The 17,204-nt window shown below is 42.4% G+C and overlaps 1 protein-coding gene across 1 annotated transcript in view; it reads right to left on the reverse strand.

The window, feature by feature from the left end:
- The window catches only part of AP4S1 (adaptor related protein complex 4 subunit sigma 1), a 41,335-nt gene that overhangs the window by 5,387 nt on the left and 18,744 nt on the right, over window positions 1–17,204 (reverse strand). The window contains exons 2-5 of the mRNA XM_028114905.2: window positions 11,930–12,134; window positions 9,339–9,425; window positions 8,215–8,283; window positions 4,949–4,960 (exon numbers count right to left, since the gene is read on the reverse strand). Coding sequence (XP_027970706.1) covers window positions 4,949–4,960; window positions 8,215–8,283; window positions 9,339–9,425; window positions 11,930–12,067 — 306 coding nt within the window. The 5' untranslated portion in view covers window positions 12,068–12,134. The remainder of the gene's footprint in view (window positions 1–4,948; window positions 4,961–8,214; window positions 8,284–9,338; window positions 9,426–11,929; window positions 12,135–17,204) is intronic.

Consider the following 17,204-nt stretch of genomic DNA (forward strand, 5'->3'; position numbering starts at 1 on the left):
GGCTTCCCTGGAGAACTTCTTTGTTCTTCTTGCCAGTATTTCCATAGCCCCTAGTTGAACAAGTACTTTTGTGATTTCTCATGAAGTCAGTGTGAAGTTAGCTCCTATTCAGAGAAGACCTAGTCTGGTTTCTGGACCTTTAAGGTGTTTGGGATTTTAGGAAAGTAATGATGGAAGGAGAGGCTAATGCCCCACGGTGGGCTCTGGGTCCTGAGAAGGGCCTGACTGCAAATCTCGGTGGTGCTGAATACTGTTGCCTGGGTGCCTTCATCCCTCCAGAGGGCACCATGGAAGACAACTAGCTGAGTCACGGCGTGCAAGCAGCAGCGGAGGCCCTTCCTTCTCCCCTACCTTCAACTACAGTAAAGAGGTACTTTCTCATCACCCACATGAGCTTTAACGTTCTAGAACTAATTGCTCAGGCTTTTGGGTTTTAAGGACTTAGATAATAAAAACATGAATGTTCTAAAGATTTATTTAAAAGATTCTGGAATCAAGAAAACATTCTGGATTCTAGGCCTACCCTATATTTGTGGGGTCAGTGGCCCTGGAATATAAAGAGGGATTCTAGCCTGTTCCCCACTTTTTCCCTCATGTGTGTATGTGGGCTACCATCCCAGGCTCTCTGTCATTCCTGCCCCCAGTCATGGGGAGAGGTCTGTACAGGCCCTACCTAGCAATACCCCCTGGTATATGGGCACCCAGTGAATTCTGGGGACTCAGGTAGCTGGAGGATGGTCAAGAAGTGGATTGGGTCCGGGCGCCTGGGTGGCTCAGTTGTTGAGCATCTGCCTTCGGCTCAGGTCATGATCCCGGGGTCCTGGGATCGAGCCCCGCATCAGGCTCCCTGCTCAGCGGGAAGCCTGCTTTTCCCTCTCCCACTGCCCCTGCTTGTGTTCCCCCTCTCGTTTTGTCTCTGTCAAATAAATAAATATAATCTTAAAAAAAAAAGAAGTGGATTGGGTCCCTACAGGCTCTGAATAAGCATCCTCATCTCATGGAGAGGGATACTGCTGAAAGAGAGCCAGATGAGGCCCCCTACGGCCCAGGGCCCAGGAAAGGGATCCTGGTTGTCCAAATCTAAAGGTAGTACTGCTACATTCCACTCTAACCCCAATAAACCAAGTCTTTAAGCCACTTTAAAAGCACCAAATACCAAAAAGGCAGTTAAGGTTTTCTGTACATTCATACATTAGTAGTTGTGCCCTGAACTGAGGACGAGGCGGACATCTCCCTCACAGCGCTGTTCACTGGCGCCAGTCCCCTGAATATTTAGCAGAGGGGGTAGAGACAGCTCCTTTGAATTATGAATTGTCTGGAGAATACAGCACATCTGGGGTTACAGAGCTGAACACATTTTGGGAAGCTCATTAGTTGATTCCTAAAAACCATCTTAATTCATAGAATTTGAAGGTGTTTTTTTTTAGATTTTTAAAAAATTATTAAAGTACAGTCTACCCCCCAACATGGGGCTCAAACTCACGATCTCAAGATCAAGAGTTACATGCTCTAAAGACTGAGCCAGCCAGGTGCCCCCAGAACTTGAAATCTTAAATATGTCTACTAAAGTATGTGATAGGGCAAACTTTCCCGATAGAAGCAGGGCCTCAGGGGTCCTCAGGCAACATTTCAGCCCAGTGAGTAGAGCAGAATGTGAATAGTGTACAGGAACTTATGCAGGGCACGTGAAGGATTTAGGTCACTGACATGCTTGGTCCCAAGGGTCTGCCCCAACCTGACACTAACAGCAACACAGAGTTGCCACTTAGTAGAAGTGCTTTCAAGAAGCCAGAATTTCTGTCCTAATTTCTTGTGCTTGGGTCATTTCTTTTTTCTTTCTTTCTTTTTTTTTTTTTTTAAGATTTACTTATTTATTCTAGAGAGAAAGAGAATGAGCGTGGGAGGAGGGGCAGAACGGGAGAGAGATGGGAAGCGGACTCCCCGCTGAGCGCGGAGCCCGATGCAATGTGGGTTTCGGACATCATGACCGGAGCTGAAACCAAGCGTTGGACACTACTTAACCAGCTGAGCCACCCAGGCACCCCAGGTCACTCCCTTTTAAAATCCCATCTGTCTTGCTCTGTGATGTCAGTCTTACTAGCAGTAGAACAAGCCCATTCTAAGCGCCTGTAGATAAATGGTGCATTTTATTTCTCAAAGTCTAGCCATGTGGACTCTGCAAAGCTGCCCCATTCTCAGAACGCTTCAGGGGAGAAATAGATGGCAAGTAAAGGGCTTCTTGGGAATTCCATGAGGTTTTGACTTCCATTCTCCTGGTGCTGCACCAAAGCCAAGCCTTCGAGCGTGTCTATTCCATGTGGGCGGACAAGGAAGGCTTTCTTAAGCCTGAGCAAACACAAGGATAGGTGTAGTGAGTGTTGGGAGAACCAGCTCCAGGTTGCAACTCTATCAGCTGCTTGTTTTCAGCCTTTCAAGGCCGGAGGAAGCTTCCCTGGCCTCGCAGCCCTGACCAATGTTAGCTGCTTCAGCAGCGCTGGGCACGTGCTCCCAGGGCGGTGATATGGAGCATCTCTGGCCCTACACAGAGGGGGCGGGAAACTGAGGCTGCACCTCTAAAAGGCTCCCTTGCCTTACTGTTACGAAATTGGTATAGAGAGGTCCTTCCCAGACATGTGATAGTTAGAATTATGCATAAGGCAGAGTAAAGGCATGGGTTTTAATTGGATCGTTTTCAGATGGCTAAGCGTGGAAACATTTTAAGAATGTTAATGGAAGCGAGGGTACTCCGCAGCCTACCTGCCCCACCTGCTCCACTTTTAGGCCACTGGAGGTCCAAGTGAAATTTTGCCTAGAGCAAAGGCTTATACTTCCAGGTCTGGGCAGAATCAGTTCCCCTCTCTAAATGAAGCAAAATTCTTAATCTGTCAGGTGGATACACCTAAGTAATTCTGAAGGACGATAAGTACATAAATTACTCAGAGGTACACCTGAAACTAACATAGGACATTAATTGTATTTCAATTAAAAAAATAAGTTAGGAGCACCTGGGTGGCTCAGTTGTTAAGTGTCTGCCTTCGGCTCAGGTCATGATCCCAGGGTCCTGGGATCGAGCCCCGCATCGGGCTCCCTGCTCAGCAGGAAGCCTGCTTCTCCCTCTCCCACTCTCCCTGCTTGTGTTCCCTCTCTAGCTGTGTCTCTGTCTGTCAAATAAATAAATAAATAAATAAAATCTTTAAAAAAAAAATAAGAGAGGAAGGGAAGGCAAAAATGAAACCAGGTAAAATAAAGGGAAAAGATACAAACTCTGTGCCTTGGTGTGGAAATTAAATTTGAACAAGAATGCTGGAGCTCAGGGTGCCTGGCTGGCTCAGTCGGAGGAGCGTGGGACTCTTGATCTCGGGGTCGTGAGCCTGAGCCCCATGTTGGGTGTGGAGATTACTTAAAAGTAAAATCTTAAAAAAAGAAAAAGAATGCTGGAGATCATTACTTGGACCTATGCTATACACCAGAGGGCTATAAGACAAATCCGTCTCTACTTCTAATAAACATCTAGTCAATATATAAGATGCTAGTTCAGCTATAAAATATACCCTATTATATCCGATTCACTGTAATTCTCTGAACTTCTAGACTAGTTAGAGTCTCTTTTCCTGTTCTAGGTATAAGGTAACTCAGCTCAGTTACCTAGAGTCAACGCAACATCAAATATTAAGGCTGAGAGGGTGTTAAAGCTCTTCTAGCCTAATTCTATTATTTTGAGATGAAGGGGTTATCTGTCTTGTCCAACATCTACAGTTTGTTGCAGGTTCAAAAGCAGAACTTGGGTTTCTGTACTCCTGGTGAGGTGTCTAAAAGCTTTTCCTATCTTCCTGATGACTTTTTAAATCAAAAGGCATTTCTCTTATTTCCCTGTACAAGAGGAGGAGATTTATTTTGAATTGCTTTAAAGGGCCTAGTTAAAATGGAATGTAACATGCTGAATAAAAATACACCTTAATATACAGTCTGGTCTTGGGTGTCCTAGGTCAAAGGGATCATAGATTTAGGTCACTCACCACTAGAGGGCACTCAGATTTTCCCAGTTACAGAGGCTTCCAGATACAGCCTGTAAATGGAGTTTATCAATATGATGACGTTTTCTATCAATAGTAAAAGCTAAATGGCCATTTCCCCAGATAGGCTGATGTCTAATATATATATATATATGTATGTAGAAACACGTTATAATTAATATATATTTGTTATATTTGTTACTATTTTAGATTTAAGCCTGATGTTTTCCCAAAGGCCTCTCATTTATTGCTTTCAAGCAGATTTTTGAGGTAAAAATTAACTTAAAAGTCACCTTGCCTCCAGAGCACTCACGCAAAGCCCAGTGGGCCCCTGCCAAAATCCACAGGCCTACAGTATTTGAAGCAAATAATGTTTGTTGGGGGGGAGAGTGGTGCTTGCATACTTTGATTTAAAAGGGAGAAGAAAGAGAAGAAGAGAGCTTTCTCTGTTATAAAAGTAAATGAACACAAGCCAGGCAACTCTTTAACCCTCCAGTTTATCATCCTTGAAGGCCTTATTCTGATCATGTGAGGGATTTCTGGAGATTTAGACCTGGAGCCATGAAAATCCACTCTCTCTAAGAGGACCAAGCACTTTCTGGCTGTGTTATTCAAATTCTGTAAAGGTCTAATCTATATACTTAAAAGAAGTTACCTTATTCTAACAGTTATTATCAACTACGACCATAGCATTGGCCTGTCTGAAAAGTATAAGAATCTTAATAAGAATCATCTTTGTGAAAAAGGGCAGGGGTTTTTCTGCAAAGCTCCTGCACTTTGGACCATCTTGTCAGTTGTTAATGGATAATTAGCATTCTGGATTCTGGATTCTGCTGCACCGTTTTCCTGCCCCGTGGCACTTACCTGATCAGGACTACCCCTGTGCTTTGCCAAGTACTGAGGAAAACCTGGCTCACAGCTTTGAAAAAGGATACATCTAATTCACTCTGGAAAAGAGAAAAAAGTACAAGCATGAGAATGGGACACTGGGGCACATGTGCTTACCAGAGTTAGCAGCTGCTCTGGCCACAGGCTTGGGAGCAGGTCGGGGAGGCAGCTCTGTACATACAAGTCCGAGCAGGAAGGCCCTGAGCCTGGGACTGTGCTATTTATTTATTTATTTATTTATTTATTTATTTATTTATTTATCAGAGACTTATTTATGAGAGAGAGAGCATGCATACACACACATGAGTAGCGGGGAGGAGTAGAGGGACAGAATTTCAAGCAGACTCTGCACTGAGCATGCAGCCTGATGCGGGCTTGATCTCACGACCTGAGATCACGATCTGAGCTGAAACGAAGGGTTGGACACTGAACCCACTGCGCCACCCAGGCGCCCCCTGGACTGTGCTTCTTAAAAAAAAATAGGCTGCAGTTTGGAGGAATTTTGCCAACCAGAACAATTCATCCTTAGAACATGGACGGAGTCGGGGTGCCTGGGTGGCTCAGTTGTTAAGTGTCTGCCTTCGGCTCAGGTCATGATCCCAGGGTCCTGGGATCGAGTCCTGCATCGGGCTCCCTGCTCTGCGGGAAGCCTGCTTCTCCCTCTCCCACTCCCCCTGCTTGTGTTCCCTCTCTCTGTCAAATAAATAAATACAATCTTTAAAAAAGAGAGAGAGAACATAGAGGGAATAGACAACCTCGACCTTTACAGATGATAGCTAGTTTGATATGTGTATCAAAAACCTTAATAATATGCATGCCCTTTGAATCCATCATTTTTACTTCTAGAAGTTTATCCTGAGGAAATAATTAGATAACAGGACAACAATGTGTGATAGGATGTTTAGGGTAATGTTTATAGTAGCAAATTACTGAAAACAAGCTAAGTATCTATCAAGGGGGGACTAGTTAAATATATTATTGCAGATCCACAAATGAGGTTATAGATATATAAGTACCGACATTGTTAAGTAAAAAAGCAAGTTGTAACACTGTATATACAGTACTATCCCATGGATACATGTATATGTAGAGACAGATACATAGTTAGATACAGTTATATAGTTAGATACAGACAGATACATAAAGTCTAAAAGGAAATGTACCTAATAGTATGTATCAGTAAGTCATGGGCTTACTCAAGATCTTCTCCCCTTTCTTTTTGCTTATGTGTTTTCAATTTTTTTCAGCGATCAGAGATGTTTAGATCATAAAAAAAATCATAGAGGGAGAAATAGTAAACCGAGTTAAATTCACATCTGAAAGGACTTAAGGTTTGTCAAGTGCAGCAATGACGACCCTGATCCCCAATGACCACCCGATCCTCAACAGCAACCATCCTCTCTTGCCGCAGGGGAGCTAACCGGGTTGTTTTTTTTGTTTTGAAATGTGAGGCTGAGATGCTTCTTTCAGCCCAGACAGCATGAGACTGATCTCCAAATTTAAGATTTGGAAACCAAGATTAAAATAGTCTCAGCAAGAATGTTTAAAACTCACAAACCCAAAAATAAATGTTAGATGACAAGGCATTCTCCGAGTGGGGCAGATTCTATTTTCTTTACCATAGTACTCTCTTCCCTCCTTTGTCTCTTCTTTTTGCTACTGTCATCCTGAACTGAGCCATCTCACAGTACTGCTGGGAGTCCTGTGTCCAGTTTAAATTAAATTCTAATCTTTACTTCTGTGGTTCATGTGGTCACTGACTCTCTCCCCAGAATTACAGCAAGAATTCAGCAACGTGCTATTTATTCTCAGTCACCGAATATAATAATAATTTAAAAAACCTTAGCAATGATAGTGCTTGTACTCACTCATAATTGTTCCAGGTTTAAAATATTGCTTTTTTGGGAAATGTTATTCTTCTTGATAGGTGTTCCCTTACAATGGCTAATCACGGCCAGCTCTGAATCACAGACCCTGACTTGCAAACCAGTCTGTCTTAAGAGAGTGGTCACTGCGATTAAGCAGGAACCAGAGCTGTGCTAATACGGTAACCACCAGCATCATTTGGCGAATCAAATGAATTAAGATTAAATTCCTCATTTCCTCCTTTATACTAATCACGTTTCCAGTTTTGAAAAGCCACATGTGGCTAGTGCCTCCTGCACTGGATGGCACAGGTACAGAACATTTCTGTGGTGGTGGAAAGTTCTACTGGACACTGCTGAGTTATGGGACTCTCTCCAAGCAATCAATACAAAGATGGGAGTTTGAGGCCAGCCTTATTGTCCCCTGACAATAAGTGATTTCGTGGTGGCTATGAAATAGTCTAAAATGGACTTTGCTGATGGCTGCACAACTGTGTGTAAATACGAAAACCTATACGGGTTAAATGGGTGAGTTTCGGGGTATGTAAATTCTACTTCAATACAGCTGGGGTTTTTTGTTTTGTTTTGTTTTTTAAGAAAGGGGGCTGTTGCGCGCCTGGGTGGCTCAGTTGGTTAAGCGACTGCCTTCGGCTCAGGTCATGATCCTGGAGTCCCGGGATCGAGTCCCACATCGGGCTCCCTGCTCGGTGGGGAGTCTGCTTCTCCCTCTGACCCTCTTCCCTCTCGTGCTCTCTATCTCTCATTCTCTCTCTCTCTCAAAAAAATAAATAAAATATTAAAAAAAAAAAGAAAGGGGGCTGTTGGGAGGCATCTGGGTGGCTCAGTCGGTGAAGCGTCCAACTCTTGGTCTAGGTTCAGGTCATGATCTCAGGGTCATGAGATCGAGCCCCGTGTCAGGCTCTGCTCTCAGGGGGAGTCTGCTTGGGATTCTCTCTCTCCCCCTCTGCCCCTCTCCCCACTCTTGCACGCACACCCCCCCCCTCTCAGAGAGATAAATGAAATCTTTAAAAAGGGGGCTGTTGGAAAGGAACTCATGTATTCCTTTGGTTTGGAGTTGGTTTTGACTATCAAAGCAAAAGTGTGGATGGAAATGATTCCTAAACTAAAAAGGTTCCTAGTGCCTTAGGAAGGGAAACAGAAAAGAGAGAGAGAGAGAGAGAGAGAAAGTTAAATAGCCAAGTCTCTTAATTAAAAGAAAAGGCGTAAGAGGTTCTTAGGCTTGTAGAACTGGTTCTTTATAAAGATCTAAAGCACACAGTGGTTTGTAACACTTTGGATGAGCCAGAAGGAAAGGTAAAGAAAATGTGGCATCATCTGAGTTTTAACTTTTACATGGTAAAGCTCTATATGAACACTGGTTCTTGATATAGACCATTTCTGGGAAACTGGGAGAAGGACATAAACCATTTCTTAGTCATTAGACTTACCACTCGGCTGAAGTACTCATCTAACACTTCCACAAAGTTATGGATGAATTCATAAATGGCCATCTCATTCTGAAATAAAAAAGGGTACAATTAGTTTTAGTATGGCCCATGTATAAATTAGACACTGACAAATATTCAGAATAGTTCTACGACTCACTTGTTTGAAAGAAGCTTACCCATAGAGGGAAAATCGAAAACCTTCACCTCTAAGACTTTAAGTCCTTAATGAACTTAGGGGAAGGAAACCAGATCGAGTCTCGTGTTTAGGGTTTTTGAGTTCTGCTCCCTGAATTTATCATCACTGGCTGAAACAGTGTTTCAGGTTCTTCATGCCACCAATTTTCCATTTGGGAAGATGGGAAACTACCTCTAGGTTTGGTTCACGGATAAAAAACAATCAACTGAAATTCTGAAGTATCTTAAATCTTAAATGCTTTTCATGGATTCAATAGCCTTAGGTTCTGTTGACCTGGGACTGACGTTTCTGGAAAGGTGAACTAAATCTGAGGAAATTCAGTCACAACACAATCATATTTATAGTTTGCTCTGGCTTCTGATCTGTCAGCCTATATTTCATGCCACAACTGAATGGCCTCTACACCTGTCTAAGCTGCCAAACTGGGCCACACAGAACAAGGGCAGGACACTGGTATTGCCTAGGGTCGAGGAAAGCATTCTGTCTGTGGTTTGGTGCTTCCCCATATGCCACTCATCGAATCCAAGAGAAATCCTAGATATTTTTCTTCCACACAGCTTTCCCTAGCCTTGATAGAGAAACGATCCTTTAGGAGTCAAGATAATTCTTAGATAGGCAAGTAGAGAAGAAAATGTCAATTTAAGGAGGAATAAAAATCAGACTGTCGGGGCCCCTGGGTGGCTCAGTCGGTTGAGCGTCTGCCTTCGGCTCAGGTCATGATCTCAGGGTCCTGGGATTGAGCCCTGCATCGGGCTCCCTGCTCAGCGGGAAGCCTGCTTCTCCCTCTGCCTGCCGCTCCCCCTGCTTGTGCTCTCTTCCTCTCTCTCTCTCTCTGTCAGATAAATAAAATCTTTAAAAATTAAAAAAAAAAATCAGGCTGTTATTCCTAATTCTCTTGCATTTTCCATAGGCTCCTCTGTTACCATACCTCAGTGTCATTAACTCCAACCACAATGAGGAGAGCTGCATACCGCCGACATATCAGCTTAAAATCCTTAAATTCAATGAAAGAACACTAGAAAAAACACAATTAGATATTAATTCCTATGGTTGCCATGGATTTCTTCAAAAGGGCCTGCATAATTTCTAAGTTCTGATTTCTGTATCGGTCAACACATTCCCAGAAATATGCAATATTAAAATGTTACACAATCTTGGTTGGTGGCCTGTTGGTTGCTGCCTCACAGCATTTGGGGGACTACGTGGAAGCATCTCTAGTGGGAGGCAGACAAGGGGTCTAGGAAAAAAGGCTTGGAGCATCCACGTGGGTTCCCACCTGTACCCCTTCTCATTCCTTTGCTTTGCTCTGTGTGGAAATCAGCAGGCAAAGGTACTGAATAATTTTAAACTGCCTCCAACATGAAAATAAGCCAACGTGACAAAGAAGATTTTCTTCTCTGGGCATCTGGGTGGCTCAGTCATTAGGCGTCTGCCTTCGGTTCAGGTCATGGTCCCGGGGTCCTGGGATCGAGCCCCGCATCGGGCTCCCTGCGCCGCGGGAAGCCTGCTTCTCCCTCTCCCACTCCCCCTGCTTGTGTTCCCTCTCTCGCTGTGTCTCTCTCTGTCAAATAAATAAAATCTTTAAAATAAAATAAAATGAGGATAAAGGTAAGAAGTGCAGTACCACTCTGCATTTTTGGCTCACTGTAGAGCCAGTGTGATTTCTGCTCAGCTGGATCTTTCAAGGAAACACAACCTATCTGAAAGAACTGAAGAACATTTTTTCAAAGCCTCTCAGGACCAAAAAAAAAAAAAAAAAAAGTAGCAAGCACTTTTGTGGATAAAATAAAAACTAAGCTGAGATTGTGTTACTTCAGCGCCTAATTATCCAAAAGCCCAGTGGATTCCTTTTAAAATCTAAAATAATTAAGGGGGCACCTGGGTGGCTCAGTCAGTTAAGCGTCTGCCTTTAGCTCAGGTCATGATCCCAGGGTCCTGGGATAGAGCCCCTTGTTAAGGCTCCCTGCTCAGGGACGCCTGTGTGCCTCAGTTGTTAAAAGTCTGCCTTCGGCTCAGGTCATGACCTCAGGGTCCTGGGATCGAGTCCCGCATCGGGTTCCTTGCTCAGTGAGGAGCTTGCTTCTCCCTCTCCCTCTGCTGCTCCCCCTGCTTGTGCTCGCTCTCTCTCTCTCTCTGTCTCTGACAAATGAATACAAATCGTTAAAAAAAAGAAAAATGCATTTATAAAAAAAAAAAGCTCCCTGCTCAGTGGGGAGTCTGCTTCTCCCTCTCCCTCCCCTCTGCCTGCCCCTCCCCCTCAGCTCATGCTCTCTCTCTTTCGCTTTCTCTCTCTCAATAAATAAAATCTTAAAAAAAAAGAATTCAGAATGTTTCAAAAATATCTAGTAATATATTCGTTCCAAAGCATATATTTCAAAGGGTAACGTATCGTGAAGATGGTGTTTGAAACTGTGCAGTACCTGCCTTCTGCAGAAAGATTCAAGAAGAACACTTCTGGAGGTTATCTTTATTTAAAGTATGTGACTATTAACACAGCCCTTTAATAGTTCCTGTTTCCCTTTGACAACTACATGAAGCAATGTGTGCCATGGCAGGCCAAAGTAGTAATTCAAAGAGGACTCTGAGATGTTGAGACTGGAAAATCAATTTAGAAGCCAAGGGAAACATAGTTCCAACATGTAACTTCTGAGCACGGGTGTACTTTAATATTTTAAGACCTAGCAGTGGTTCCCACAGCCTTTCTACATATGCTGTGAAATGGAGAACTGGCAAAATTAATGGGTGATTTAAACAATCGTTCTGATTTTGCTGCAGTTTGTTCAGTGATCTCCAATAGACTCAAAGTTTAGAACCCTGATTAAGTAATTCTCCAATTAAACCTCTTTGTAAAAAATAGACTCAGTTCCTAAAATTATTTGTTATGATTTTAATGATTTTGTTTAACCTCAATTTTGACAGAATGTGTAGATTTGTTGTGTCATATGAATTTTTAACTTCTGCTTACCCCATCTACATCATAAAACAAGACAAGTTCAAATAAAATTTGTTTTGTTTTTTAAATCACTAGTTCTAGGATTATATTGGTGTTAAGTTTACAAAAATGATAAGCAGAAAAAAAACTATGCTCTACATGAGAATCATGCTAGTATTCTCTGGCACAAAGTGGGTCTCCAGTGTTCACCTCTATACCAATCATCTGACCTTAATCTCTTGGCTTAAAGCGAGCCACCTGCTGCGGGCACCCCTAAGAGTTGTAAAGGCTAAATTCATATGGACAAAAAAAGAAGGTATGTCTATTAGCTGGAATAAATTTGAGAACAAATATGCTGACCTAAATAAGAACTCAAGGCTTTTCCTGGTTTTCCTTGTTGGTATTTTCCTTAAGGGGATATAAAGCGAGCGAGCTATGCTTGTCTTCATTCACTTCATTTGTTATTTTCCCTAATAGCTGTTGAAAGAATGTAGTTCAAAGAACTTGATGGCCCTTGAGACTCAGTAGTAACAGATCTGCCACTGCCTAGTTGAATGAGGAGATAAAAGAGAGAACCAGAAACTTACTTGTTCATTGGATCGGGAGAGACAGCTCTTTATGACTTCCGTTTCCAGAACTGTACGCTTATTGATCTCCACATGTTCATAGTATTTAGCAAGTCGGGTCTGTCCTTGTTTATTCACCATGAGGAAAAATTTTATCATTTTTTTTCTGGGCAATATTTTTCCAGATAGTTCAAAAGTTATGTCAAAGGGTGCCTGTGATTAGAACCTGAAGGATGAAAGAACAACAAAAAGCTAAAATCAAACATCTCAAAGAATAATATTAGATGTGTTCTATAGATGAACCAGAAGTAAATAAAATGTGATCCGATAATACTGGTCTTCACTCCTATGAATTAAATGAGGTTTTAATAAATAACTAAACATTGGGATGCCTGGGTGGCTCAGTCGGTTAAGCGTCTGCCTTCAGCTCAGGTCATGATCCCAGGGTCCTGGGATCGAGCCCCATGTGGGGCTCCCTACTCAGCGGGAAGCCTGCTTCTCCCTCTCCCTCTGCCTGCCACTCCCCCTGCTTATGCTCTCTCTCTTTCTCTCTCCCTCTGTCAAATAAGCAAATCAAATCTATAAAAAAAAAACTAAACATAAATTTTCATTAGTTATCTTCCAAAACTTTTTTTTTAAAGTAGGCTCCATGCCCAGCACAGAGCCTAATGTGGGGCTTGAACTCATGATCCTGGGATCAAGACCTGGGCTGAAGGCAGACGATTAACCAACTGAGCCACCCAGGAACCCCTCTTAAATGAACTTTTAAAATATGGAATAATTTTACAGAAATGTTGCAACAGATTATGGGATAATTCTTGGACTACATTTTGTATTATTCTTTGCCCTCCCAGTTCATCTCTTATTTCCTAAACCGTATCAGACAGGTGGTTATCTCACAATAATTTCAAACATGAAGAGCTGGAAAGAGCCAGGCCCAGGCTGGTAAAGCCTGGGCCGCCATGATCATCCAGGGCACAGGACAGGATGTTATGTAGACCAGCTCAGCCGGGGACAGGGCAGCTGTGCCATGGGGGAGGCCTGTGGTCATTCACTCCCTTTTCCAGGAAGATAAGCTCACTACTGTAGGTGGGATTGCAACATACTCTGTTTAGTCATTTGGTATTAAGTGCTGCTTTTATTCTCCTTACAAATTACTGCCAGTAAATTATGGCTGGAGACCAGTAAATTAAGTTACCATCCATTCTTTTATTCCCTTTTAGCAAAGATATTTTAAAACGATCTTCACAAAAGTTAGAAATTACAATCTTATACTCTGGATTCCAACTGCCAGCTAGAAGAAAGAGATACTGTCTTGGGCGCCTGGGTGGCTCAGTCGGTTGAGTGTCCGACTCCTGGTTTCGGCTCAGGTCATGATCTCAGGGTCCTGGGATCGAGCCCTGTCGGTGTTCGCTGCTCAGAGGGGAGCCGGCTTGTCTCCTTTTCCCTCTGCCCCTCCTACTCCTCGCTCTCTCTCCCTCTCTCTCAAACGAATAAATCTTTAAAAAAAAGAAAAAGATATTGTCTCAAAGGTATTCATGGCCAAACCTTTGCCTTTAAATGCCCTGGCTGCATTAAGTTTACGGTAAAATGAGATGTAAAATGATCCCATCGAGATGTTACACCAACGGATCAAATTGGTTTCCACCTTAACAAGCACAGCATTCCTTCCCACTGACTTCAGGAGCAAGGATGACAAACAAGGGCGTGTTGAATTGATACTCATTAGGATGCAAGCCTTGAAAATAGTAGCTGAAGGCATCTATAAAGGCTCAAATACATCATCTTTGTTTTGCATGCTCATAAACAATTACACAATTTGTAACTGTAGGATTACACAGTGGTAATAAAGTGGACAAGTAAAATTGTAAACTCTATTATAAAATACACAAAGCCGAAATATACAATGTAGAGACTCAGAGACAAGTACATGTTTGAGAACAGAAGATGAATGCTTTAAGCACCAATCCTGGTTACTAATCATCAGGGAGGAGAGAAATCAAATAATTATGAAACTGAGGTAGGGTAATAAGGAAAGAATATGCCTAGACAAGTGCTGGGAGTGGCCAGGGAGCAGGTATGAACTTCCTTTGTTTACAAAACTCTTTGCATTCAAGGACACACAAGGCTGGGGAAGATGTTTTGATTGCCAGGACCTGAAGGACTCCACACCCAAGAGACTGTGTGAATCAAGGACAGAAAAAGAAGGGAAATTTCACTGGGGAAAGCCTTACACAAAGGATGCCAGGATGCCCAAAGGCCAAGATGAGGGAGTTTGGTATAGTCATAGTAGAATATGAGCAGATCAATGTCCGAGGACCCTATGTGATACAAACTAAATGCCTAGAGAAAAGAGAGACTTAGAACAATTGAAATGCATACTGAATTGGGTATAGTTTTCATATTTCTGATGGTGTATTCTGAGACTGTCATCCAAAGATGACAAATAGATTTTAACTTGGGTGCCAACTGTGACTAACTGTATTTGCTGCTTTGAGCACCGTGTTGGGAAGGATTCTGGAACTGTTCAGATTCAAATGGATGCTATGAACGATTAGTATGTCAGGTGCAGGTTAGGAAGCAGGGTGTGGCAACATATGCACTGTATATCTGTCATCCCTGATGTGCACTCCCTTCATTTTGCAGATGGAAAAATGGATAATCTGAGATGTAGAGTGAAGTCTTGGATTCTGGCCCCCTGACTCATAATCTGATGCTGTCTTTAATTATCACATTGCCTCTTTGCCTCACTCAGTGTATTAGTGTCATCAGATGTTCATTTAAGCTTACCAAGCATCAACTTCAGGTAGCTTTGGGAACGATCAAGTCAATGTTCTCTAATGCTGCTGAACATTTAATTTGGAAAATACCAAACAATACAACGCATGAAAACAGTAGAGTATGAAGTTTCTAGCAATCAAAGTGGTATTTGATGATGACGAATATCCTTTCTAGCTCTAAAGGCTTTTTATGTACCTCAGAATCAGATTACTGTAAGACACACACACGTAATATTAGACAAACACATTTTTGGCCCCATAAAATTGATTGAAATAAAATCCTCCAAGTTAAAAAGCAAATTTCCTCCAGGGAAACATAAAGTCCTTATAACAGTATAATAGCCAAAAGCATGAACTGGGGCTTGACTGTTAATTTTGTGATCCTTGGCAAGTTACTTAACCTTTAGTACTCAGTCAAAGGTACAATGGGAATAATAATAGATAGTACTTACCTTCTGGGTTGTAAGGATTAGAGGAGTTAGTATATGTAATGTTCTTAGAACTGGGTTTGGCAGTTGGCACATAGTGAGGGCTACACAAGTGCTGGTGAAAATCATTATGATAATATATCACTTTTTCTTCAGTGAAGTCTGCCTATCCCAGTCCCTTATTGCTAATCATAAAGAGCTAGCTACTATCCTTTCTTTTTTAAAAAATATTTTATTTATTGGGCGCCTGGGTGGCTCAGTTGGTTAGGCGACTGCCTTCAGCTCAGGTCATGATCCTGGAGTCCCGGGATCGAGTCCCGCATCGGGCTCCCTGCTCAGCAGGGAGTCTGCTTCTCCCTCTGACCCTCTTGGATCTCGTGCTCTCTCTCTCTCTGTCTTATTCTCTCTCTCAAATAAATAAAAAATATTTTATTTATTTGAGAGAGAGAGCACGAGAGGGGGGAGGGTCAGAGGGAGAAGCAGACTCCCTGCTGAGCAGGGAGCCCGATGCGGGACTCGATCCCGGGACTCCAGGATCATGACCTGAGCTGAAGGCAGTCGCCTAACCAACTGAGCCACCCAGGCGCCCCGCTAGCTATCCTTCTTTGAACCCATTACTGTATCTTACAAAACTTGTCACCCTATGTAATCATTATTTGATTACATACTAAGCTCTCCTACAAGACCAGTGATTTTTACTTTATTGTGACAATTTTATTGTGACCCAGCATTCAGGTACATATATATCTGATTCAGTTATATATGATGATCACCAAACAATACCTACCCATACTGTGTGTATTGTACTCTGGTGATTTTTGTGACATTTTATAAAAAATGTAGTTGTGAGGTGTTTGGGTTACATAGATATATGGATTTTTCTTTTCTTTTTTTAAGATTTTATTTATTTGAGAGAGAGCACACAAGTACGAGCGGTGAGGGCGGGGGTGCAGAGGAAGAAAGAGAAGCAGACTCCCTGCTGAATGGGGAACCCAACGCGGGGCTTGATCCCAGGACCCTGAGCCGAAAGCAGATGCTTAACGGACTGAGCCCCAACACACAAAAGGCACATACTATCAACATGATATATCACTGTTGAAACTGAACTTGATCATCTGGCTGAGACAGTTTTTGTTAGGTTTCTGTACCGTAAAGTTATCCTTCCCCTTTTTATACCATACTCTTTAGAGGGAAGTCATTATATGTAGCCCACATTTAAGGGGTGGGAAGTTATGTTCCATCTCCTTGAGGGAGAAGTACCTATGTAAATTATTTGGAATTCTACTGTGCAGGTGATCTGTCTACTATACCCTATTATTTATTTACTCAATCACTTATTTCTATCAGTAGGGACTCATGGATATTTTATTTTATACCTTAGGTTATAATACAATATGATCCAATGATTTTTAATTTCAGAAACCACTAAAGAACTGTGGCCCAGAGTTTGAAAAACACTATATTAGAACATGAACTTGTGAGTAGGGTTCCTATCTTATTTCAGATCTTTGCACAGTGCCTAGTGTAAGAGAATATCCAATAAGTGTTTGTTGAACGAATGAAATAATGAAGACTTTTTTTGAGTGATAATTTTTCCTTAAAAAAATCACATCACGGGGCATCTGGGTGGCTCAGTTGTTAAGCGTCTGCCTTCGGCTCCGGTCATGATTCCAGGGTTCTGGGATTGAGCCCCACGTCAGGCTCCCCTGCTCTGCGGGAAGCCTGCTTCTCCCTTTCCCACTCCCCCTGCTTGTGTTCCCTCTCTCGCTGTCTCTTTCCCTCTGTCAAAATAAATAAATAAAATCTTTTAAAAAAATCACATCAGTATTCAAACAAAGCCGACCCATAAAGTACCCTGGTACCCCAACTCCCGCCCCAAAGCCTGTCAGTCTTCTCAAAGGTAAAACCAATGTTTTTAAGTTTAGTGCATATTCTTCTAGACTTTCTATACATTTACACGTAAATATGCATGCATTTGTAGCAACTTTATTTTTTAAACCTAAATGTGATCAAACTCTAAAATGCCAAGTGACTAGCCTGGTGTTTATTCTCTTCTGGTACCTTTGAATGAACCAGGTGCACTCACAA

The sequence above is a fragment of the Eumetopias jubatus genome, unplaced genomic scaffold (assembly GCF_037043125.1).
Source record: "Eumetopias jubatus isolate StellerSeaLion01/CBP00866 unplaced genomic scaffold, mEumJub1_p1.0 scaffold_7, whole genome shotgun sequence".
Lineage (NCBI taxonomy): Eukaryota > Metazoa > Chordata > Mammalia > Carnivora > Otariidae > Eumetopias > Eumetopias jubatus.